The 26,543-nt window shown below is 44.4% G+C and overlaps 1 protein-coding gene across 3 annotated transcripts in view; it reads left to right on the top strand.

Annotated features, from left to right (window-relative positions):
• The window catches only part of LNX1 (ligand of numb-protein X 1), a 190,468-nt gene that overhangs the window by 129,644 nt on the left and 34,281 nt on the right, over positions 1-26,543 (top strand). For all 3 annotated transcript variants that reach the window (XM_003933620.4, XM_010344158.3, XM_003933619.4), the window contains 4 exons: positions 10,778-11,019; positions 11,531-11,683; positions 21,127-21,329; positions 23,722-24,093. In XM_003933620.4, coding sequence (XP_003933669.1) covers positions 10,778-11,019; positions 11,531-11,683; positions 21,127-21,329; positions 23,722-24,093 — 970 coding nt within the window. The remainder of the gene's footprint in view (positions 1-10,777; positions 11,020-11,530; positions 11,684-21,126; positions 21,330-23,721; positions 24,094-26,543) is intronic.

Genomic DNA, 26,543 nt, shown 5'->3' with positions numbered 1-26,543 from the left:
GTCTCTCCTGGCCCCATCCTGACAAGCCAAGATGGGTTCCAGGTGCCCATGATGGTGGCCTGCATTTTCACATCACTTTCCAGCTTGTTTTGAATTTTCCCTGTTTGGTGTTCATTAACAAGTGAAACAGGGGTGGTTGGAAGGACTAGGGACATTTTCCCAGCAGTTTGGAGGCAGAAGAAAGGCCTAATGAGGGGAAGCCACATGTGGTTGGTGGTAAATGATGTCAGAAATCCATCCGTCCTCAGGCAAGGTCCATTCAGGCTCAAATTCATACTCGGGATATACACTGACTGCCAGATGGTGGGCTGGCCCAGCTGATGAGCTCTTTTACTTCTGAACTGACGTTCAATTCACCTCTGACTACACAAAAAATGCTCGTGACTTTTCTCCATGTACAGTTTCTGGTAGCTATGTGAGTGGCCATATAATTCAAAGCCACGCAACATGGGTTTTAACGTAGAGGAGAAGAAAAAGTATCCAAACAAGGAAGAATGACTTTGCCTAATGTCTTTAGACCAAAGAGCTATTATTTAAGAAGATGCAGGTATGGTGAGTGACATGTAGAACGTAATGACCCAAACTGAACTCGGAAAGTTCCTTACAGGAGTTCTGTGCTCAGGACCAGGATGCCTGAGGACTGGAGGAATCCCCATGAATAGAAGTTGTGTTTTGTTAGTTGAGTGTCCTCCAAGTAGCATGAACAGGACTTAATTAGCAGGGATGGGACCCATTCAAGGGTGGGCTAAGGGAGTGCAAGTGGAACTATTTTGGAAGGTGCTGACTGGTGCATTTATTTTTATCTCACTCAATAAAGACTTCTAGCGCTTTTCATTAAAGGACTCATGAAATAATTAGTTATCGTGTATTTAAAATATGTATCTGCCTTCTTTCAAAAAAAAAAGATCAAGGTGGCCTGTAACTATTAAAACATCTGGGCTGACACAATCAAAAGCATAAACAGACTCTAATAAAAGGAACAAGGAAACCATTAGCTGCTTTCAGAATCTCAGCAACTCCTTCAGCACACCCAACCCCGCCCCAAGACCCTGTCCACCAGTGCTCTTTGCATGGTGCTAAGGATTTCGCAGCGAGCAAGAAAAGCAGGATGTTTACTCCCATGGAAGCTATCTATATTGGGAGGAAACCAACGATATCATTTCCAAAGAGGGTGACTGGCAGGCAGGGGTGGCAGTCCACTTTGGACTGATGGCCAGGGAGTCTCTGCAAGGAGCTGACTTTGAGCCCTTTGTTGTCAACTTCCCCCTCATGAACCCTCTTCCCGTCTCCTGACCTGGCAGTGCCCACTTGCCTCCTACCACCATGGGCATGGTTTAGGCTTACTGAACCCCAGAAATAGGTAGATAGACTGGTCATCAGGTGTCCTGGGTTTCATCCCCAGCACCACCACCCACGTGCTCTTCCTCTTGCATCTCACTTCAGCTCTGTTCTTTCCCCTTTCTGCGTCACGTGGGACAAAACCTGAACTGAATCTACCATTCAAGGTGCCTGCATCCTTGGAGCTTTTGAATATAGCATTCACACCTCGTCTGCTAAAGCAGCGTCACTCATTTTTCTAGACTCGGCTCAGATTTCACCCTTCTGAGAAGTCTTCTCCAATTACCCCAAGCAGAATTAGCAGCCCCTTCCTCTGAGTTCTCCTGACACTTGGCTTGTACCTCCGTCTCTCTCTCCCTCTCTCTGATAATGTGGCATGGAGGTGTTTCTGTTTTCATGTCCCAAGTAGTTTTCTTTGCATCAACAGTGTCTAACATTGTGCCTTGATGTTACATAATAATTATGCTAGTTACTGGTTACTGAATTGTACTGTATTATCCAGGTACTGTCGGGCATTTTGCATGATTCTTGTTTTAAAAGAGATGGATAGGGTGTTGCTCTGTTGCCCAGGCTGGAGTGCGGTGGCCTGATCATGGCTCACTGCAGGCTTGAACTTCTTGGCTCAAGCAATCCTCCTGCCTCTGTCTCCTGAGTAGCTGACACTACACGCATGCACCATCATGCCCAGCGCTAATTTTTAAAATTGTTTTGTAGAATATGGGTCCTGCTATGGTTCTCTTAACTCCTGGCCTCAAGTGATCCTTCCACCCCAGCCTCTCAAAGCTCTGGGATTATAAGCGTGAGCTCACACCCAGCCTTGTGTGTGAATCTTTCAACCTCATGGTAAATAAACGCTGTGCCTATTTTACGTATGAGAAACGAGGCTCAGAGGAATTAAGGAACTTGTCCAAAATTGCAGAGCCGGTAGAACTGCCTTCTGAGGAGGCCCTCCCAAAAGGCAGACCTAGAGTTCACATCCAGATGCTTAAAAATTGAAAGCCCATGCTTTTTCCGCTGTGCTGTGCCATCTTTCTTAGGAGACCTTCCCATGAGTGTTCATTGAAAAATGTATTTTAATATGATGATTAAAAACCCACTTTAGCGGCATAACATAACCCATCCAAGGAAGGTTATAGTCATTATCCATTAGTTTTATGACGTGCATGATGCGTCTTAAACTCAGCAAGTAGAATCATCAAAATTACCAAGGAAATACATGAAAAAAAGATCAATTTCTTAAGTTAGTCTTTCCTTCCCATTTTTGTTTTGTTTTGTTTTGTTTTGTTTTGTTTTGTTTGGTCTTAAATTGAAGTGCAGGAAAATGGCAAGGGAAATCATGAGCTTGCTAGAAGAAAAAAGAGACTAGCATTGGTATCACAATTGACCACAAGTAATTACGCATTGTCAGGGCTGTGCGCGTGAATCCCACAATTCCCAATGCGGTAATTTCAATCAACAGAACACCAGAAGGGTGACAATGGCTCAGATCAATTCAAGAAATGTTTACTATATAGGTCTGTGGCCACAGCTTGCCCACAGCTAACCAGTTAGCCAAGGCAGAGCTGACGTGTCTTGATCAGTGGCCGTAAATGAGCCAACATTTCCCAGGCACCAGTGCGAGGAAGCCATCTCAGTCCTAGAGAGAGAGAGAGAGAGAGAGCCTATGTTTTCAAAATTTGGTTCTATTAGCATGATTGTGGAACTAGACTTTTTTTCCCCAAGGAGTTAATTCCCATCTCTGTGTGAAATAGCCTTGAATCATGGTTTCTGGTACAGTAAATATTGCTGCATTTGCATTTAGATTGATTAAGTGTGTTATTTGGATGCGGTATTTAGGCTTTAAAATATTGCCCCTCAATTAAATAATTTTTAAAATTAAAATGTTTAGCTTAATTGGTCAGCTAACTGTTCTCTTGAAGTCAATATCCCAGAACTCATTAAACATGGGTAGTTCTATGTCTTGTTCATGGTTCAGAGCCCTTAACTTGAAAATGATGTGGTGCAGTCTTTGCACGGAGACCATATAGTCCAAGCGGGGAGTACTTCTTCTGGGCAGAAACACAGATGACTTGATTAGTATAGATAGCCAATTTAGATATTTCACCCCTGATATGGTTTCACTGTGTCCTCGCCCAAATCTCACCTTGAATGGTAGCTTTAGATATTTCACCCCTGATATGGTTTCACTGTGTGCTCACCCAAATCTCTCCTTGAATGGTAGCTTTAGATATTTCACCCCTGATATGGTTTCACTGTGTCCTCACCCAAATCTCACCTTGAATGGTAGCTTTAGATATTTCACCCCTGATATGGTTTCACTGTGTCCTCACCCAAATCTCATCTTGAATGGTAGCTTTAGATATTTCACCCCTGATATGGTTTCACTGTGTCCTCACCCAAATCTCATCTTGAATGTAGCTCCCGTAATTCCCACATGTCATGGGAGGGACCCAGAGGGAGATAACTGAATTAAGGGGGCGGTTCCCCCATGCCGTCCTCATGGTAGTGAATAAGTCTCACGAGCCCTGCTGGTTTTACAAAGGGGAGTTCCCCTGCACAAGCCCGCTTGCTTGCTGCCGGGTGAAAGTGACTGCTCCTCCTTGCCTTCTGCCATGACTGGAGGCCTCCCCAGCCAGGTGGAACAGTGAGTCCGTTAAACCTCTTTTTCTTTATGAATTACCCAGTCTTGAGTATGTCTTCATCAGCAGTGTAAAGGTGGACTAATACAACCCCATGGTTCAGGAACATGCTCTTTCATCAGCAAAAGTCGTTTCTTCATTTAAAAGTCATATATTGAGCACCTTCTATATGCCGGTCATTGTCTCTGGCACCAGAGATAAAACAATTAACAAAGCAGAAACTAAATTCCTGCCGTGTGGAGCTTGCATTCCATTGAGAGAAAATAAGCAGGGATAGGATGTGCCAGAAGAGAAGCCGCTGTTTGTGTCAGGTGGTAAGAGACGACGGATGTTAATAAGAGGCCTGAAGGAGCTGCAGGAGCAAACTGGGTGGGAATCTGGGGACGGTATGTCTGAGCATCTGAGGCAGCAGCAAAGTGCAGAGGCCCTGAGATGTAGGAACATGGTGGGCAAGTTTGAGGACTAGCAGGGGGGCTGTATGAGCGAGGGATGGAGCGGAAGTCAGAAGTCACAACAGACAAAATATAGGGTCATGTAGACCGTTGTAAGGACCTCGTGCTTTAGTAAAATGGAGAGCCATTATGAAAAGATCACCGTGGCTGCTCTGTTGAGAATAGATGAGCAGACAACGAAAGTGTGGAAGCGGGACCCCGCTTTCTTGGGAAGCTGTTGGGATAATCCAGGCACTGGTGGTGTCTTGGACCAGTGTGCTGGCGGTGGCAGTGATGAAAACTAGTTGGATTCTGAATATTTCATGCTTGATTGTGTTTGGGGTATCCAGAGAAAGAAATCAAGGATGGGTCTGAGGTTTTTGGCCTGAATGACAGATAAGGTGCTATTTAATAACACAGGGAGATGCAGGAAGAGCTGGTTTGGCAGGGAGGATGAAAGTGTTAAGTTTGATCTGCCCATTAGACATCTGAGTGATGACATGGAATGGGCAGTTTGATATGAGTCTAGGGATCAGGGGAAGCCAGGTAAGGGGAGAAAGCATGGAACCCACACAGCCTGGCTTCAGAGTCTAGCTCCACTCTGAACTCAGAGAAGGCATTTCTCCCTTCTAGTGTCCATATCTTCATCTGTGAAGTGAGGTGGTATTACACATAGGACAAGTGGGAAGCTTAAATGAAACCACATCCCATAAAACATACATTTAAAAAGATCAACAGATATGAGCTGTCTTCTGCCAGACTGCCTGCTGGGCTGCCAGATTTGTAGGCAGGAGACCGTAATTGATAATATGGATCAGGGAAGGCCTGGAATGTCAGTATATAGAGTTGGGACTTGATCCTGAAGGGATGAGAACATTTCCTTGGGCAGTTTTTGAGTTAAAAAAAAAAAAATTGTTGATGTCGTTAAGATGCAGTGGGGTAGAGGCTGGAGGGCTAGACCAAGGGCAGAGGGATAGGCCAGGGTTCATTGCAAAGCCATGGAGATGTGGCATCCGGAGGACCAGTGCCAGGGTTTGGCCATGGAGATGGAGCTGGGAGCTGAGCACACATTACCAAGGTCCATACTCAGCCTCGAGGTTCATCTGAGTGCTCAGGGAGAGCCCAGTACAGTCTCCCAGTGACCATCTCCTTTCTGGCGGCATAGTTTCCCAGCCTGGCCCCAGGAACCCCACCTGGAGCAAAGGTTCAGAATCATTCATCCTATTCAGTGGAGCAGAAAATGCCTAAAATCCAGCTGTTGGCAAGAAGACTCACTTCCCTACAGAGACCCCTAATCTTGATTCTCTCTGCCTGAAAGAAAGAATACATTCATTAGGGCTGAGTGTCTCCCTTTCTCATTAAATAATAGCTATGGGCCAGCTATTAGTGCTCTCATGAGTGAAAGAAATACAGTTGAAACATTGGTCTCATTTTTGGACTTGGATCAGAAATGGGGCCAGGGCAAATAATTATAGGAAAGTCCCCTTTAGGGGTCATCTCCCCTCTGCATGCATGCACATACACAGACATACATACACACAGATGCATACACACAAACAGTGGGGAGGGAGAAAGATTGGAGGAACAGGAGGGTAATGTTGCTTTCTGGAGGACTGAATAAAGAAAAACGGCCGGGCGCGGTGGCTCACACCTGTAATCCCAGCACTTTGGGAGGCCGAGGCAGGTGGATCACGAGGTCAAGAAATCGAGACCATCCTGGTCAACATGGTGAAACCCCGTCTCTACTAAAAATACAAAAAATTAGCTGGGCATGGTGGAGCGTGCCTGTAATCCCAGCTACTCAGGAGGCTGAGGCAGGAGAATTGCCTGGACCCAGGAGACGGAGGCTGCGGTGAGCCGAGATCGCGCCATTGCACTCCAGCCTGGGTAACAAGAGCGAAACTCCATTTCAAAAAAAAAGAAAAAAGAAAAATGGGTCCCATCTACTCGTATTGGCAGTTTTTTTTATTACCAGAGATTGGAATGTGCCATCTCTGGAGCTAGAGCTGGCTTGCAGATGTGTTTCGTTTGGACCACACAGTGTTTTTAAGATTTTCGAACGTGTTGCTACCATTTAACAAATTGAGAGGTTTTACACTGAAAACTAGATTTTTGCTTCCAAGGTACTCCAGCAACACTGGGCCAGCCTTTTTAACAGGGAAGGGTGGGGCAGCCACTGTGTTTTTAAGTCGAGCAGCACAGCTCACCATGGTCCCCAATGGCCTTCCTTCCCTTGTTTCTTCACCTGCTGAGCATATGAGTTTGCAAGCTCTTGTTTGAAGTCAGATCGTACTGGGCAATTAATGAACCCAAAGTGAGAGTTGACGCAATGTTTGCTAATGCAGAAGTGAACCGAGAGAAAGAATTTACAGAAAGCTGGAGAGATCAAAGGAAGGTTGTATAGCTGAACGATGATGATGAGTATTGAGGCTCACTTTGTGAACAACTCTTATTCCAAGTGGATAAGTTCAACATCAGAAAGGAACTCTTCACGGGAACCCAGCTCATACTGCCCCATTGGGTGACGTCTGCAGAGGATACCCTATCAGAACTTCTGTGCATTACGTCTGGGGTCCCTCCTGTGTCTCATCTCCAACTCTCATTAGCAGTGAACTCAGGCTTAGAAGTTTTGCAGGAAGGAGATTCATTTTCTCATCTTATCCCCACTCCAACCCTAAAAGAGACAAAAATTCTGGCATTGAGTATTAGTGTTCTTCTTCTAAGACAGATTTACCTCCTTTTTAGTTCAGGATCTCCCAAGAAAACTGATTTTTCAGAGTTACTCATTTGAATGGACAGCACATCCAAAGTTTGTGGTTTGGTCGAAAAGTGGTTTTTGTGTTCCTTATGTTCATCCTTCAAGTTCATGGCCATTGCCCATCACCACCTGAGAGTACTTTGTGCTCAGAGTAACTGAAGGGAAGCATAAATCCTGCTTGCTTTGAACACAACCCAGGATTCACCATATGTTCCTGTCCTGGCCAATGCTTATCAGCTCTTCCACCACTTCTTCCCTCTTTCATGCTTGTAAATCAGGCTGCACCAGTATCAGTCACCACAAAACGATAATTAGTAAGTCCAAGCTGCTACCTTCATAGATCACTCTGTCTCGGGCTCAGGCTAAGCCAAGAGGCTGGAGAAAGCTAACATTACACAAGTATGAGGTGTATCAGAAGAACCTTTATTACGCAAAGCATATGAGTCTGAATATGTAAAACAATTCTCTGCGCCCTCCCCAGCTCTTGTAAGAACAGCTGTGATATGAGACCAAAGGAAAAGCTACTTACCTACCTTATGAAGTTTTCCTTTCCTGGACTCAAAAACTTATCTTTAGAACTCCAAGAATTTGAAAGTGTAATGATTTCTTTTCTTTTTCTTTTTTTTTTTTTTTTTTTTTTTTGTATCTTTAGTAGAAACGGGGTTTCACCATGTTGACCAGGATGGTCTCGATCTCTTGACCTTGTGATCCACCCACCTCGGCCTCCCAAAGTGCTGGGATTACAGGCTTGAGCCACCGCGCCCGGCCTGAAAGTGTAATGATTTCTTTATGGCGTAATCTTGGGATTCAGATATTTTAAAAAGACCGTAATCCTCTTCATTGATGGGGCAGCAGAGGAAGGTGTCACTTTCTTTTATTAGGATATGTTGTGTTCCCCCAATAAAACCATGGTTTGTGCCTTTGCCAGCCATTTGTCCAGCTGGAAAATAACCTTCCTACTCTGGCAGGGCACATGGTCAAGGGCACTGCTGCCTCCTCAGAAACAGTTTGCGGACCAGCTAGGAACTTCCTTTCCAAGCACTGCTAACCAAATACTGCCGGCCTGCCTGGAAGTGTTTCATTCATGTGTTCGTGACTTTGGAGCTGCTAAAGTGCAAGTTGGCTTTTATTTTTTCCGTCACACAGTGCTTCACCAATCTGAGTTTCCCAGATCAACCCCTTTGCTATTTTAAGCAAAACACTTCCAAGCCAACGCAGCTATTCAGTGCAGTAAAACCTCACGAATTCAGGCAAGGAGTTTGAACTCCTCCAGCTGAGGACAAGCACTAGCAGCCTGTTTTCTCATCTAGAAGATGAGGACACAGAGTTGTATAACCAGACTCCTTTTCTGCTGGTATTAAAATCATATTTCATCTAATCTAAGATGCCACTGATTATAAGAGATAGCATGTTTTATATACCAGCAAAGAAGAGGACATTTAAAAATGTCCCATCAGTTAAATAATCCCCAAACACCAGAGATATCCCCATGAGGCGTATCTTGGTCACACCAGACTCTTGGGGCTTTGAAATCCATTCAAATGTATTTGGTGGCAGCTCCTGCCCTGGGTTGTGTTGCTTGGCATGAAATAGGCAATCCTTTTGGAGTGTTCTCAAGAACAAAATGTAACACCGCTTTGTATCCCCTTAGGGGTATCTTTCTAAGCAAATAAAACATTTGCTTGTCCCTTTGCAAGAAAATAGGAATTGTGATTCTGCTTCCAACAGTGAATATGTGCTTCATCGATATCCAATTGCTCTGTTTCTGAGGCTTTCTATAATTTTTCATTCTAGTACTGAATCATGAGGTAATCTTTTCTAAAACATTTAAATGGCAGTTAAACTCGCTGGTGTAATACCAAGCATGTAGGTGACTCAGTGGAAGCGACAAGAGGTGCATATACCACAGGGTGTGCCATGCTGGGACGGTGACATCTGCATCATGACTGCTGCCTGGCAACAGAAACCATGCAACCCCATCAATCACACATGCATCCTGATCTCAGACATGTTAAAGGCTGAAAAGAGCATCTTTGGATGGATGAAATAGTAAATAGTCTAAGATGGACTTAGACTAAGATGCTCTTTTCATGCTTTGACATGTCTGAGAAATAGCTACAATCTCATCAGATCTGATTGTAGTCTGTAGTCATGACGACGTTAATGAATTTGCATTCTAGTACTTTTGACAAAAAGCACTACATTCTTGGTAAGACCTAATGTTGATCAAACCTCCAGCAATCCAGAAAGCATATGCAAATTGGGAAGTTTAGCCAAGTAAATAAAATGTCCCCACGTCACCCAGCTACGTAAATATCAGAGCAAGGATTTGGATCTAGATAGTAGGACCTTCCATCCTGCCATTTCTTTGATTTTACGGGCAGTACAAATCATGTGAGCATATCACTGTAGAGTCTGCAGTGTAGACTGACCTTTGATTTCATCTATTTTGAAAAACATGAAGCATCCCTCAAGTAGGATCTCAAAGGGTTATTTAAAATAGCTCAATCATACAGGGTTTTGCCTAATGAATTGATAAGAATTTATAATTAACACATCCCTCATATGGAAATGGACACTTCTTTAAGGGGCTCATGGTATGATTTTTGCCTTCACAACCATGGGAACCAAAGCGACTACCTGTAGCTGCCCCCACCACAGTGCAGTGAGATAGTTAAATCACCGTCTCCTGACCAAAACCTAGCCTGTGCACCAAAATGACTTGCCCAGTGACAGTGTTCATGTTCAAGGCAAAATATGGACGTAGCTGAGCTCAAGCCTTGGTCTTCCGAACCTCAAGAATTGTTCTTTTTCAACTTCTCTCTATTGCACCAATAACTTGCCTTTCTCACAAAGTTTGTTTTTTGGGGGTTTTTTGGATTTTTTTTTTTTTTTTTTATAACATGAACAGTGAATGGGTAGAGTCAAATATGTTTTTGCTAAAAACCGCACAAGCTGTTTTACTCTCTTAGTGCTAGACAACATAGCAATGAATGACACTTTTCAGGTCACGGGAGCTCCCAGCGCCAGAGAGGCCCTCCCAGGCCAGCCCAGAGAAAGAGAATGGAAGCCACCACGCTGCTGCCAGAGGAGAGCAGTGCTGAACTGACTCCTGTGGCTTTGTGGCGAGGGCCACTGTGTTTCCGTGGACAGTTAAATATGGAATCTGGGAGGAGATTCATATTTATGTAGTGCTGTGGGAATGAAATCCAAAAGAAAGGAGTGAGAGTGTGACTAAGGGCTTTCAGGGTCAAAATAAACACCAGCAAGCAGGAATTACCAAACAGTTGAACATCGCCAACTTCAAGCGCTGGTCATGTAGACACCACGGTGACTTGAATACATTTGCCTTCCAGTAGCTAATGTTGAGATTGCTTTAAGAGAATACAGTGGGCATCTTTTACAAAATCTCAAATTGTGAATTCACTTGGTTGGCAAATGCGTGTTAAGTACCAACTTGTGAAAGGGAAGAGAGGAGACAGGGGCAGGCAAATCAGATTCCATATCCAACAAGCCTATTTTACATTCATCGATGGTATTTGAAGAGGTCTGACCGAGCCGTGGCAGCAGAGCCAAAGCTCCACCTCACCTCCCCACTGGTTTTGTTACAGCTGTAAAGGTGCTTCCCACTACGGCCTGACCAAAGACAGGAAGAGACGCTCGCAAGATGGCTGTCCAGACGGCTGTGCAAGCCTCACGGCCACGGCTCCCTTCCCGGAGGTTTCTCCAGCTGCCACCATCCCCTTAATGACAGACGAGCCTGGCCTAGACAACCCTGCCTACGTGTCCACGGCAGAGGACAGTCAGCCAGCAATCAGCCCAGTGGACTCTGGCCGGAGCAACCGAACTAGGGGTGAGTCAAATGGGTGGTTGTCCAGGAATGGGCTCCTTGGCTTGGGATTGCCCTCTGTGGGATACTTACTGTGGAAAGTTCTAGAAATGTTTTTTTAAGGGGAAATCGTTCTGGTAGTTTTGGCAGGAAGTCAATGTCCAATTCTCCAAAGTGAAATGAACCACAAGTACCTCCGATCATTAAAACTGTGTGTAATCTGACTTGGTGAAAGGGGCTGAAATGAGACCTAATGATTCGTCGCTCCTGCAGTGTCAGTAATTTCTCAGCCATACTGCTCAAGAAAAGTGCTATTGTATTCAGTTCAGCCCAGAAACAAAAAAGAAAAGCAGGATTTTAAACAAGTCCTGCATATTTCACTGTAGAAAACTTAGAAAATACAGGTAAGCAAATTCTACAATCCTACCCCCTAGAGGTAGTCACTGTTAATGTTTTATTGTATGTATCTTATCAGATATGTATGTAAATGATGATTTCTATTAAATCATAACTACTGTTCCTCTCTTTCCCTCAGCACGGCCTTTTGAAAGATCCTCTATTAGAAGCAGATCTTTTAAAAAAATAAATCGAGCTTTGAGTGTTCTTCGAAGGACAAAGAGCGGGAGTACAGTTGCCAACCACGCTGACCAGAGCAGGGAAAATTCGGAAAACACCACTGCCCCTGAAGGTAAATGAACTCCTTACAAGGCTGGAAGGATATGGGCTGGGCTTCTGGGGTGACTTCAGGGATGATGCAATCTGATCACCGCCCACCTTCTGTGACCTCTCTCTTCCCAAGAGTATACAACATTTTTCATTTTGATTAGCCCGCTTCTCACATAAGCAGCTTAAGACAGAAATTATTATCATCTTTTTACATAGATGGAAGAAAAAGTATTGAAACCCTTACCTTCAGGTGCTAGTGTTATGCATATGAAGAATAATTATAGTTAATGAGTGAAAAGTGTTTAAAACAATGACTGGCATGTGATAAATGCAATATATATTTGCTCTTCTTACTCTTTCAACTACATGTGAGGTGTGGTGCTGAGTGTTTTATATGCATTTCCTCATTTCAGCTTCACAACAACCCTACGGAGCTAGCTACTGTTCTTTTATGTCCTTTTGGTTGTTTTTTTGTTTTGTTTTGTTTTGTTTTTTTTTGACAGAGTTTTGCTTTTGTCACCCAGGCTGGAGTATAATGGCTCAATTTCTGCTCACTGCAATCTCTGCCTCCTGGGTTCAAGCGATCCTCCTCCCTCAGCCTCCCAAATAGGTGAAATTACAGGCACCCGCCACCAAGCCCAGCTATTCTTTGTATTTTTTTTTTTTCATGACTACTTTTGTGCCATCTTTGCATTTTTTAGTAGAGATGGTTTTGCCATGTTGGCCAGGCTGGTCTCAAACTCCTGACCTCAGGTGATCCACCCACCTCAGCCTCTCAAAGTGCTGGGATTACAAGCATGAGCCACTGTGCCCAGTGCTACTATTTTACGCTGTTTTACAGATGAGGAAACTTGAGGCACAGAGAGGTTACTTCGTTTGTTCCAAATTACCTTGCTAAGCTTTGAATCTAGGTAACGTGGCTGTAGAATTCATGCAAAGGAAGCTACTGAGTCTTAGATCCCATGTTTTCCCCAATATAAATGGAGCTGAGGAAATTCCTGTCTTTTCATTTTCTGTTAGAACTTTATTTTTTTTATTTTTTATTTTTTTTTGGAGACGGAGTTTCACTCTTGTTACCCAGGCTGGAGTGCAATGGCACGATCTCGGCTCACCGCAACCTCCGCCTCCTGGGTTCAAGCAATTCTCCTGCCTCAGCCTCCTGAGTAGCTGGGATTACAGGCACACACCACCATGCCCAGCTAATTTTTTGTATTTTTAGTAGAGACGGGGTTTCACCTTGTTGACCAGGATGGTCTCGATCTCTCGACCTCGTGATCCACCCGCCTTGGCCTCCCAAAGTGCTGGGATTACAGGCTTGAGCCACCGCACCCGGCTAGAACTTTAAAGTAGTAGTAATGGCTTAAAACACTATGTGCATACAGAAAGAGCTCAATTGTTTTTTTAAGCTATTTAGATGTGACAAGAATGTTAAGAGGATAGGACTATCATTCCCATTTTGCAGACAAGAAAACGGACACCCAGAGGGATTAGGTAACCAGCCCAGGAAGCCAGGTAGAAAATGGCAGAACCAGCATTTTACCTCGGGTCCTCTGGTTCCAGAGACTATTTTAGCCCCTGGGTTATACTGCCCTCTACTCTTGGGAGTTGGGAGGCAGAGCCCAAACCACTGTATGAATTATGCCCTCAAAAGTCACAAGCAGCCTTATAAGACCTTTTCTCGTATACTGATTCATGATCGCCTCTCACCCTGGACGTACACGCTGCTGCTCTAACAGCTCTCGGCTTATTACAGGCCAGTAAAGTTGTATGTCTTTCTCTCACCTGCCTTCTGTTGTGCAGCCTGCACTCCCACTCTCCTTTCAGCTGACATTCACATTCCTGCTTCCAGGTTTAGTGGAGGCTTCGCCTCCTCCTAGAAACCACACTGAATCCCTCAGCCCCCTTCTTACGTGTTTTTAAAGTATCTGTATCAGCGATGATCACATTTCATGTAACTATACCTCAAAGTGCAGGGATTCCTTTTCTGAGTCTTTGTTCTTAAGGCCTAGCACAGTGTCTGGCACATAAGTGTCCACTAAGTGTCTGTGCAATGGCTAAATGAAAGGATTATAACTTCGTTTCCACCAGTCTCTTCCTCTTATTAAAGACTTCTCAATTCCATGTAAAGACTCCATGTAAAGTTCTCTACTACTTGGGCTGGGAGTGGTGGTTCACTCCTATAATCCCAGCACTTTGGGAGGCTGAGGGGGGGAGTATAAGCTGAGGTCAGGTGTTCGAGACTAGCCTGGCCAACATGGTGAAAACCTGTCTCTACTAAAAATACAAAAATTAGCCAGAGCATGGTGGCAGGCACCTGTAATCCCAGATACTCGGGAGGCTGAGGCGAGAGAATCACTTGAACCTGGGAGGCAGAGGCTGCAGTTAGCTGAGATCGTGCCGCTGCACTCTGGCCTAGGTGACAGAGGGAAACTCCATCTCAAAAGAAAAAAAAAAAGTTATCTTGAATAAGACTTATTTTCATATTTATTACAGAAACCTTTATACAAGAGATTATTATATATAAGGTACTGGCCTATGTGCTGTCATTTTATATAAAGAATATAAAATGTAGTTTCCGGCATCAAGGAATTTATTCAAGACTGAAAGAAAATCAAAGCATACCTCGTTTTTATTTTTACGAATTGAAAGTTCGTGGTAACCCTGTATTGAACGAGTCCTATTGGCATCATTTTTCCAAAAGCGTGTGCTCACTTCATGTCTCTGTGTCACATTTTGGTCATTCTTGCAGCATCTCGAGATTTTTTTCATTATTTTTATATCTATTATGGTGATATGTGATCAGTGAGCTTTGGCGTTACTATTGTAATTGTTTTAGCATGCCCCGAACCATGTCCTTGTAGATCAGTGAGCATTGCGTGTTCTGACTGCTTCCCTGGCCATTTTCCCATCTTTCTCTTCTTGGGCCTACCTGAGACACAACAGTATTGAAATTAAGCCAATTAGTAACCCTACAATGGCCTCTGAGTATTCACGTGAAAGGAAGAGCCACATGTCTGTCACTATAACCAAAGCTAGAAATGAACCTTAGTAAGGAAGGCATGTTGAAAGCTAAGACAGCCTGAAAGCTAGGCCTCTTGTGTCAAACAGCCATGTTATTAATGCAAAGGAAAAGTTCTTGAAGGAAATTAAAAGTGCTACTTCCAGTGAACACATTACTCACAAAGCGAACAGCCTTATTGCTGATAGGGAGAAAGTTTGAATGAACTGGATAGAAGAACAAACTAGCCACAACATTCCCTTAAGCCAAAGCCTCATCCAGAGGAAAGACCTAACTCTCTTGAATTCTGTGAAGGGGGAGAGTGGTGAGGAAGCTGCAGGAGAAAATTTGGAAGCTAGCAGAGGTTGGTTCATGAGGTTTAAGGAAAGAAGCCATCTCCATAACATAAAAGTGCAAGATGAAGCAGCAAATGCTGATTGTAGAAACTGCAGCAAGTTATCCAGAATATCTTATTAAGATCATTGAAGGTGGCATCACTAAACAGAATTTTTTTTTAGAAAATATATATATATATTTTTTGAGATGGAGCCTCACTCACTGTGTTGCACAGATTGGAGTGCAGTGGTGCTATCTCAGCTCACTGCAACCTCTGCCTCCTGGGTTCAAGTGATTCTCCTGCCTCAGCCTAGCAAGACGCTGGGATTACAGGCATGCACCATTACCCACGGCTAATTTTTTTGTATTTTTAGTAGAGACAGGGTTTCGCCATGTTGGTCAGGCTGGTCTTGGACTCCTGACCTCAGGTGATCCACCTACCTCAGCCTCCCCAAATGCTAAGATTACAGGTGTGACTCACCATGCCTGGCCAACAGATTTTCAGTGTAGATGATGCAGCCTTATATTGGGAGAAGAGGCCATCTGGGACTTGCTTAACTAGAGAGAAGTCAATGCCTGGCTTCAAAGCTTCCAAGGACAGGCTGGCTCTCTTGTTCGGTGCCAATGCAGCTGGTGACTTTAAAGTGGAGTCCAGTGCCCATTTATCATTTCAAAAATCCTGGGGCCCTTAAGAGTTGTGCTAAACCTACTCTGCCTGTGCTCTATCCATGGAAAAACAAAGCCTGGATGGCAGCACCTCTGTTTACAACATGGTTTACTGAATATTTTAAGCCCACTGTTGAGGCCTACTGCTCAGAAAGAAAGATTCCTTTCAAAATATTACTGCTCATTGATAATGCACCCTAGTTACCCAAGTACTTCAATGCAGATGTACAAGAGGAATGTTGTTTTCATGTCTGCTAACACAATATTCATTCTTCAGACCATGGATCAAAGAGTAATTTCTACTTTTAAGTCTCATTATTTAAGAAATAGATTTTGAAAGGCTATAGCTGCCATAGATAGGTTCCTCTGATGGATCTGAGCAAGGAAAATTGAAAACCTGCTGGAAAGAATTCACCCTTCTAGATACCACTGATAATATTCGTGATACATGGGAGGAGGTCAAAAATATCAACCTTAACAGGAGTTTGGAGGAAGATGATTCTAATTCTCATGGATGACTTTGAGGGGTTCAGGACTTGAGTGGAGAAAAGTAACCATACATGTGGTGGAAAAATCAAGAGAACTAGAATTAGAAGTGGAGCTTAAAGATATGACCAAATTGTTGCAATCTCATAATAAAACTTGAACAAATGTAGAATTGCCTCTTATGGATGAGCAAAGAAAGTGGTTTCTTGAGATGGAAACTACTCCTGCTGAAGATGCCGTGAATGTTGTTGAAACAACAAAGGATTGAGAACATTACATAAACATAGATGATAAAACAGCAGCAAGGTTAGTAGAGGATTGACTCCAATTTTGAAAGAAGTTCTACTGAAAGGTAAATGCTATCATCAGCGCTGCATTCTACAGAGAATGTGCATAAAACTCTTTCATGAGTGTCAGTTGATGTGGCAAACTTCATTTTTGTCTTATTCTTAAAAATTGCCAAAGCCACTCCCAACCTTCAGCAACCACCACTGTGATCAGTCAGCAGCCATCAACATCAAGGCAAGACCCTCTACCAGCAAAAAGGCTACGACTAGCTGAAGGCTCAGATGATCACTAAGCAGCATGTTTTAGCAATAAAGTATTTTTAAATCAAGGTATGTACATTTTTAAAAACCTGTTGTACACTTACTGGACTACAATAAAGTCTAAACATAACTCTTATAAGCACAGAGAAACCAAAAAATTGATGTGACTCACTTTCTTATAGCAGTCTGGAAGCAAACCCACAATATCTCTGAGGTATGGTGTACTGTGAAGAATGAAGTGTACATTAATGACCACAGCGGCCATAGGGGACAGTGTAATCCATGTTTAAGAAGTGGCTTATGACTTGGATGGATATTGGGATGCTGACTGTGTGTTGGAAAATGCATTCAAGTAGCTCAGCTCAATGCCAGTGTATGATAAACTCTCAGTTAATAATTATTATATTCTTTAGTCCTTGAGTGAGGAAATAATATAGAACACATCATTTTCTTTCCAGACCAATACAGGAGATGACATGAAGGTCAGATCATAGTGTGTCCTGATTATTATTTAGGAGTCTGTACTTGATTTGGGGGCAGTGAACACACCTGGGAGCCCTTGTGTAGAGTCATTGTGTAGAGGATTGGAGCCATGTTCCCAGAAGACAAAGATAGCAGCCATGTTCCATGTGTAGTGGGGCTGGAATGGGACAGACTGGATTTCCTCAGACACACCATGAAACTGTAACTCCAGAATGGAGTGAGGTGTTAAGACTTAGCTAGGCTGGTATCGATGTCTTCACAGAAATTATGAGGCAACAAAGCTTTCAAAAATGGCCATTCAAAAATGGCCAAAAATTTCCAGCAACCTACAGTTATCCATCTTTTTAATGTTGGTAAAGGGACTGGGCCACTGTTTATCAACTGTGTGGCCCTGGCTGGGTTGCTTAACTGCTCTAAGCTTCAGTGTTTCTTCATCTAAAGAAACAGAACAGACTCTGGGCGTGGTGGCTCGCATGTGTAATCCTAGCACTTGGGGGTCAAGGTGAGAGGATCCCTTGAGCCCAGGAGTTTGAGACCAGCCTGGGCAACATAGTGAGACTATCTCTACAAAAAAAAAAAGAAAAGAAAAGAAAGCAAGCATGCAGTGGGACATGGTGGCACACACCTGTACTCCCAGCTTCTTGGGCTGAGGTGGGAAGGTCGCCTGAAGCTATGACGTCAAGGCTGCATTGAGCCAAGGTCGTACCGCTACACACCAGCCTAGGTGACAGAGTGAGACCCTGTCTCTCAAAAAGAAAAAAAAAAAAACATATTATTACAATCTATATCATAGGGTTATTATGAAGGCTAAACAAAAAATACATTCAAATACCTTAGATCAATGTCAGCCTATAATAAACTCTCAGCTAATAAGATTATTATATCATTTAGTCCTTGAGTGAGGACATAATACTGAGCAAATTCTTTTCTTTCCAGGAAGAAAACAACATAACTTTGCAGTTTAAAATTTTTTCTCTCTTTAAGGTCACTAGGATCTCATTGGCTATTGCTCTAACATCCTTCACAAGTGTGAATGGATATGTCTTTTCAAGCTATCAAATCAAACCTTCCCTAGAGGTTTAGGTTTGGTAGTGTGGTTTTGTATCTGTTGGAAAAGAAGGTAACAAGGGAGGGGGAATGAGGGAGGGAAAATTGACTTTTGTGATTATTTCCAAATCTTTCTTTGCTCAGAATGAATTTTTTTTTCCATTCCCTTGTTATACCAGACATGTTCTAGCAAGTGCCTGCGGCATAGCCTACTTAATATGACCAAAGTAGTTTAAACATTCATTGAAGTCAATCACCCAAGTACTGTTAGTACCAGGAACTTACTGATGAAGCCAGCGACTCCTGCCTTACGCAGTGACTTCAGTTCCATCAGTATAGAGATTAAAGATACACATTTGCAACATCTCGAGTTTCCTCTGGCCACTAAGCTATGTTGTTAACCCTTCTCTCAAATACTTAGAAATAGCTTTAAGTCTTTATTGTTCTTAGAGAGTTGAGTACTCACTAATTCATTAGGGAAAATGGACTAAGATCACGGGTTTTGAAAATGCTCACAAGGCGCAGACTATCCAGAAGCAGGCCTGCCGTGTGAGATCTTTCCAGATGCCGTAACGAAAGGAGACTCTTAGGGCAAGGCAGCCGTCAGCACCTACAGAAGACAGAAGCATCTCAGCCCTTCACATTCAAACTTTAGCCTCTAGCCACTTGGAGGAGCCACTTTTTCCACCAAGCTGGGCATGGCTTGTTCCCATCACTTGTTGGTGTCCCCTCTGAACACTTCTATTCAAACTGAAGTGAAGAAAAACAGTGCCAGCCAGTTCTGCTGGCTCATAGGTCCATAGAGAGAATCCCTTGTGGGCTCTGGCCTGGCTGTGAACTCCTGGCTCCAGGAAAACCTGGCAGAGAGTCCCAGTCTCAGGAGCTCTGGGCTCTGAGCTGGCTCTCAGGGCCACCTAACTTTGGGATGTCCAGCCAGTTACTTGTCTCCCCTTCTCTCAGCCTTAAACTTCCTCACTTGTAGAGTTTGACTCTCACTGTCAAGCAGCAGGACAATTAGAGCAGCTGTTTTCTGTGTGATCACAATGGATGAGAGATGAGAAGAGAGCTAGGAGAGAGATCATGGGAAAAGCAGATTCATCAATTAAAAAATAGTTTGGGGCCGGGCGCGGTGGCTCAAGCCTGTAATCCCAGCACTTTGGGAGGCCGAGGAGGGTGGATCACGAGGTCAAGAGATCGAGACCATCCTGGTCAACATAGTGAAACCCCGTCTCTACTAAAAATACAAAAAATTAGCTGGGCATGGTGGCGCGTGCCTGTAATCCCAGCTACTCAGGAGGCCGAGACGGGAGAATTGCTTGAGCCCAGGAGGCGGAGGTTGCGGTGAGCCGAGATCGCGCCATTGCACTCCAGCCTGGGTAACAAGAGCGAAACTCCGTCTCAAAAAAAAAAAGAAAAAAGAAAAAAAAAAGAAAAAAAATAGTTTGGGCCGGGTGCAGTGGTTCACGCCTGTCATCCCAGCACTTTAGAAGGCTGAGGCGGGTGGATCATGAGGTCAAGAGATCGAGACCATCCTGGCCAACATGGTGAAATCCCGTCTCTACTAAAATAAAATACAAAAATTAGCTGGGCATGGTGGCACATGCCTATAATCCCAACTACTCAAGAGGCTGAGGCAGTAGAATGGTTTGAACCTGGGAGGCAGAGGTTGCATTGAGCCAAGATCGCACAACTGCACTCTAGCCTGGCAACAGAGCAAGCCTCCATATCTCTCTCTCTCTCTCTCTCTCTCTCTCTCTCTCTCTCTATATATATATATATATATATATATATACACACACACACACACACATATATATATATATATATATATACATATATATATATATATATATATAAAGAGAGAAAGTTTGAAAACACCAGCCTGTGATCTTTGAATTTCCTTGCTCAGAATTCAGTGATTTCCAGCAAACCAGGGATGAACCGCTCAAGGCAACCAACTAGACCTTGGCCTCTTCTTGATCACGAATCAGTCCTCTTCCATTTGTTGGCAACAATGTCTGGTAGAAAGGACTGATGATTCCCCAAGCCTGAAAAGCAGAGTCTTTAAGGAATAAATTTTCAAAATGATCTGAGAGGGCAAAATGGCAAATTGGTTCTGTTTTTTACCTCTCAATAAGCAAGTGATAAAACTGCAGTTCGTTCCACTAAAAACCGTTCATTCATTTCCATTAATTCAATAAACTTCAGCTGAAGGCCTCCGCATGCAGAGATATGTGTAGAGAACCACAGAACAGCCAGAGGTTATGCCCTCAGGTATTATGGGCATATGAGGTATACAAGAAATGAGTATAAGCTGGGCGCAGTGACTCACACCTGTAATCCCAGCAGTTAGGGAGGCTGAGGTGGGTGGATAACCTGAGCTCAGGAGTTTAAGACCAGCCTGGGCAGCATTGCAAAACTCCATCTCTATAAAAAAAATATAAAAATTAGTCAGGAGTGGTGGCATGTACCTGTAGTCCTAGCAACTTGGGAGGCTGAGGTGGGAGGATCACTTGAGCTCAGGAAGTGGAAGTTGTAGTGAAACACTGTACTCCAGCCTGGTCAACAGAGTGAGACCCTATCTCAAAACAAAAAAACAATAATGGGTTGAGTGCCATGAGAAATAGCTAGAAACCTTTATAGGAAATGGGCCGTTTCAAGCAAGGGAAGGAGGAATCAGGGTAGAGTTTAATTGGAAGGGCCTTGAAGGAAAAATTGCTCGGGATGAAAAACATTCCAAGCAGAGAAACTTACATTGGCACAGAGGCAGGAAAATGGAAAACATGTATGAGGAACAACGAATAGTTTAGTTTGGCTGAAACCGAAGTTTGGCAAGAAGAAGAGTAGTTGGAAAGGTCCATTGGGTGGGTGTCTGAAATAAACCCTCTTTGTCCATTTCAGTCTTTCCACGGTTGTACCACCTGATTCCAGATGGCGAAATTACCAGCATCAAGATCAATCGTGTGGATCCCAGTGAAAGCCTCTCCATTAGGCTGGTGGGAGGTAGTGAAACCCCACTGGTCCATATCATTATCCAACACATTTATCGTGATGGGGTGATTGCCAGAGACGGCCGGCTACTGCCCGGAGACATCATTCTAAAGGTAGAGACTGTGGCTGTGGGGCTGCAGTGAGGGACTTGATATAAAACATGCTTCTGAGCAAATAACTGGATAGGTGGATGGACGAATGAGGGAAAATAGTCAAATAAATGTGGACAATTACCTTCCACTGTTTTATGACTCTCTGAGATTTGTCATATAATTGAGATCTTTGTTCCTCTCTGTCTTGCTCTTGTACTCTCTCCCTGTTTCTTTCTATATATAAATACTTCTGTCTCTATATCACTGTGTCTGTATCTTCTCGCCTCTTCTTTCTACCTTCTAGCTTTTCCCATTTTCTCATCATTGCCTTTCTCTACCTCCTCTTTCTTTTATCTCTTTTTTTTTTAAAGAATATTAATATAAAATAAAACTGGGATATATATCTTCTTAAATTGTTGTTAGAGCAGATTAATAGAACATGTTGTATTTTATCTAATCACAATCACCTCTTTGAAAGTCAATTTCCTGTAGTCTTATGGCCCTCTGTGAAAATAAAAGTAATCTCTGTGCTAGTTCCACCAACCCAGAGACATTCCAGGGGAGACGGGTGTTGGAATAGAAGGCTTTGGGTGTACTGTTCTCTGAGGCTTGGTTAAGGGGAAGGACTTTAAGGAGGAATTTCCAGAACAGAAAGGATAAAGAGCTGTTTATCAGACAGAAGTCCAGTGTTTGCCAAAAGTGACAAGAAACCCCTCCCTGCTCATATATTTTCAAGCTGATACTCGGATAACAGTTCTATCCCATCCTGTCCCTTCTGGGTTGCTGAGGGACTGGCTTCTGTCACACTGTGTGCTGTTTCTTTGGCAAACTGATTGGAATAAGAGGAGAAATAGCCTAAAGCAGTTTTCACAGAAATGCTGAAATGCCCGCTGACCTCCGAGGTGGAGCGTAAGACAGGGCCCCTGGAGCAGTCAGCAGTACAATCAGCGACACTGTGCACAGCTGCCTCCCAGTTCTAGTGGAAACTATGCTGCCTGGGAGGGTTGCACAATCAAACATTTTGATTCTGTGGCCTTCAACTGGCACTTACAGGCAAAGGGGCCGCCAGGACTATTTAGCAGGCAACCCTGACTCCCTGACCTTCTCTGGGCCTGGAGGTGATGGGGGAACCCGGCCCTGCCACTTCGGGCGCTCTGCTCACCTCTGCTTGGACAAGGGTGGTGAGTTTTGCCTTACCATGAGGGAACCTCCGGAGCTGCACTAGAGATTGTGTCCTCAAGAAAGGCCTTTGTAAAGCTCATTCTAAGCCTTCTCTTACCATTGGCTGCAAATACGAGAAACCTTATCAAACTACAGAAATTCAGGAAAGTTATTTCTCCTCCATGGGGCCTCCTTCGTCAAGCACAGAGTGCAGCGCTTGCTGTGAAATTGTTTTCTTCCAGGGTGATGACTAACAGCGGGGTCTGCAGCCTCCAGGCTGGGCCTGTGTAGCCAGGGAAATTAAAACCAGAAAGCCCCATGCAGTATCAGCCCTACACGTCATTATGAGGCACAAATGAGAGGGCTGAGCTTAAGCTTGTTTAAGGAGCTTTATAAAGAGATCTAGCCTTTCTTTTTTTGAACCAGAGTTTTGCTCTTGTTGCCCAGGCTGGAGTGCAATGGCAGGATCTCGGCTCACTGCAACCTCTGCATCCCGGGTTCAAGTGATTCTCCTGCCTCAGGCTCCTGATCTAACCTTTCAGTAAAAGAGCCTAGAAACTTCCTTTCATATTAGTTTGTTTCAAACTGTGCGAGGATTTCTTCCTTTTGCTGAGAACACAGGCGAAAAACCTTGCAGAGGATCACCCTGAAACCCGACACGTTCCCATGCATACACACACAGTATCACATGCACATACGCTCCGTCATGCTCACGTGCTCGCAGACCCTCACTCGCACCCTGCCCCATCTACGCGCACATGCAGTGGTGTGGACTGGAAGTTCTGGTATGCGTTGACCCAGGAAGAAAACTTCAGTTAGAGATTTTTGCGAAGATAATGTCATCTCGGCTTAAACAGCCATTTAATGCAATCATTTGAATGAGATGAATGTGAAAAATGCTTTTCTTTTGCCTTTTTTCCTACCTTATCTTCCTTCCCTCTCTTTCTGCTGGCCACAAAATAATGACAACAGGAATGAAGGTCAGGATTCTGTGAATAAGTATGTGGGCTCAGGTAAGAACGAGTGGAGAAAGATGGCGTCTACTCCCAGAGGCCTGGAGAGGTACAGCAGGCACACTGGCAGAGAACAGGGTTAGAAACGCGGTTGGAACGTGCGGTTATTGGACCCAGGATGAGGGGGAAGAGCAGAGCAGTCTTTACAGACAGGATCCTGGCTGTGCTGTGTGTCTGGACTTTTCAGGAAGGGTTGTGGCAAGCGGAGCTGACCACACGATTGTTCCACCTGCCCCCAGGTCAATGGGATGGACATCAGCAACGTCCCTCACAACTACGCCCTGCGCCTCCTGCGGCAGCCCTGCCCGGTGCTGTGGCTGACCGTGCTGCGTGAGCAGAAGTTCCGCAGCAGGAGCAATGGACAGGCCCCCGATGGCTACGGACCCCGGGATGGCAGTTTCCATGTGATTCTCAACAAAAGTAGCCCCGAGGAGCAGCTTGGAATCAAACTGGTGCGCAAGGTGGATGAGCCTGGGGTGTTCATCTTCAACGTGCTGAATGGCGGTGTGGCAGATCGACACGGTCAGCTCGAGGAGAATGACCGCGTGTTAGCCATCAACGGACATGACCTTCGATATGGCAGCCCAGAAACTGCGGCTCATCTGATTCAGGTGAGTCACAGGTCATTCCAGGATCCCAGTCAGAAACCCTGGACATGAGCAAGAACGCACATCCCCCTTGAACCAGGCACCCTGTCACTACCACATGTGTTGTGCACTGCCTCTCTTTCAAGGAGCCGGGATGTAAGGGCCAGCATCTTCAAAGCTTCTGTCCAGGTAAGAACATTACTTGGCCAGGTGTGGTGACTCATGCCTGTAATCCCAGCACTTTGGGAGGCTGAGGCAGGTGGATCACCTGAAGTCAGGAGTTCAAGGCCAGCCTGGCCAACATGGTGAAACCCCATCTCTACTAAAAATGCTAAAAATTACCCCGCAGTGGTGGCAGATGCCTGTAATCTCAGCTGCTCAGGAGGCTGAGGCAAGAGAATTGCTTGAAACTGGGAGGCGGAGGTTGCAGTGAGCCGAGATTGTGCTATTGTACTCCAGCCTGGGCAACAAGAGTGAGACTCCATCTCAAAAAAAATTACTCTAGCGAATGATGGGTTTCAAGGCCATGGACGTTCTCTAGGTGTTGTGTTGCCAGCCATCCAGTCTGACTGTAGATAAACACGTTGGGTTGTATGCTACAATCTCACAGAATTAGGATCACTCAGGGTCAGGGTCAGCAGGGTTGTGTTATCCCTGTTCTCAGTATATTCATTGTAGGCCCAGGGGTCATTTAGATACATTCTGGGTACATCCAAGACATCTACTTGTCCTAACTCCCGTAAGAAACTGTGCCATGCTGGATGTGGCAGCTCAGCCAGGTGTGGAGGTTCACACCTGTAATCCCAACACTTTGGGAAGCAAACGCAGGAAGGTGGCTTGAGCTCAGGAGTTCAAGACCAGCCTGGGCACCATCGTGAGACGTTTTCTTTACAAAATCCAAGAAATTAGTCAGGTGTGATGGCATATACCTGTAGTCCCAGCCACTCGGGAGGCCAAGGCAGGTGGATCACCTGAGGTCAGTAATTCAAGGCCAGCCTGGCCAACGTGGTGAAACTTCATCTCCACTAAAAATACAAAAGATTAGCCAGGCTTGGTGGCAGGCATCTGTAATCCCAGCTACTCGGGAGGCTGAGGCAGGAGAATCACTTGAAACCGGGAAGCAGAAGTTGCAGTGAGCTGAGTTCATAACACTGCACTCCAGCCTGGGCAATAGAGCAAGACCCATCTTACAAAAAAAAAAAAAAAAAAAAAAAAAGAAAGCAAGCAAGCTGTGCCATGCATTGCATGCACCAGGGATCCTCTGGACAGAATAAATCTTAGTCTCCATGGCTAAGTCCAGGTGACTTGGAAAGCACATGGAAACCCAAGTATGAGCCTGAGAGGAAGCCCCCTAATAAGAGAGGGACACACATTCTTGATCACTCCGGCAAGTAGAGTTCATGACAATGTTGAAATGAATCCACTTTTCTGACCAGTGTGATGTCATCAAGCACTCGCACGTATTTTGCTGATTTTTGTCAGGATCATCCTCGAAATTTTTTCTTCGCTTGAACTTTAAGGTAATTATCAATTAATAGGCAATTGTAACTAAACTTTTTATTTTGAGATAATTATCAACTAATATGCAGTTGTAAGAAATAACACAGAGAGACCCCATGTCTTGTTACTGTTTTTCCCGGTGCTGACATCTTGCCAAACCATAGTATGGCATCACAAAGATGCTGTTGACGTTAACAGTCATAATGGAATATTTCCATCACCACAGAGACCCTATACAAGTTGCCTTCTATTGCCACATCCCCTTCCCTCCCACCCCACCTCCTCCTTCACCCTTGGAAATCACTCATCTGTTTTCTGTTCCTACAATTTTGCATTTCAAGAATGTTATATAAATGAAATCATATGTAGCCTTGGGGGACTGGCTTTTCTCACCTAGAATAACGCTCTGGTATTTCTGTGTCTCAATGACTTTTCATAAGCTGCAAGCTTTATTCTTAGAGGAACAGACTTTGTTCTGAGTGCTTATGTTTTAACGCATTTATTTACTTCATCCAGCAAATATCTGTTAAGTTCTGCTGCTTACCTGCCCCTAAGTTAGATGCAGAGAAAAGAGGGATGACCACTTGGATTATTCTCTCAAAGGACCCCCCAGTGTGGCGGGAAAGCTGGACTTTTTCTAAATGACTGCCCATGCAGGCTAACACTGCTGCAGTGGAGAAATTGCTGCAGGTGCAGGGGAGGCTTTTGTGTGGCTGGGCCTATGAATTCCTCAGAGGAGGAAGAGCTTGAACTTGGGGCTTGAGGAATGAGCCAAAGTTCTCCGGGTGGACAAGCCAGCAAGGGCCATTCTAAGGAGAAGTAAGACAAAAGAGCATTTCCTTAATAGCCCACGTGTTAGTCCATTCTCATGCCCCTGATAAAGACATACCCAAGACTGGGTAACTTAAAAACAAAAAGATTTAATGGAACCACAGTTCCACATGGCTGGGGAGGCCTCACAATCATGGCAGCAG

This window comes from Saimiri boliviensis, chromosome 3 (genome assembly GCF_048565385.1).
Source record: "Saimiri boliviensis isolate mSaiBol1 chromosome 3, mSaiBol1.pri, whole genome shotgun sequence".
NCBI classification, from domain to species: domain Eukaryota; kingdom Metazoa; phylum Chordata; class Mammalia; order Primates; family Cebidae; genus Saimiri; species Saimiri boliviensis.
Note: the sequence above shows the minus strand (reverse complement) of the source record. Positions and strands in the feature narration are given on the sequence as shown.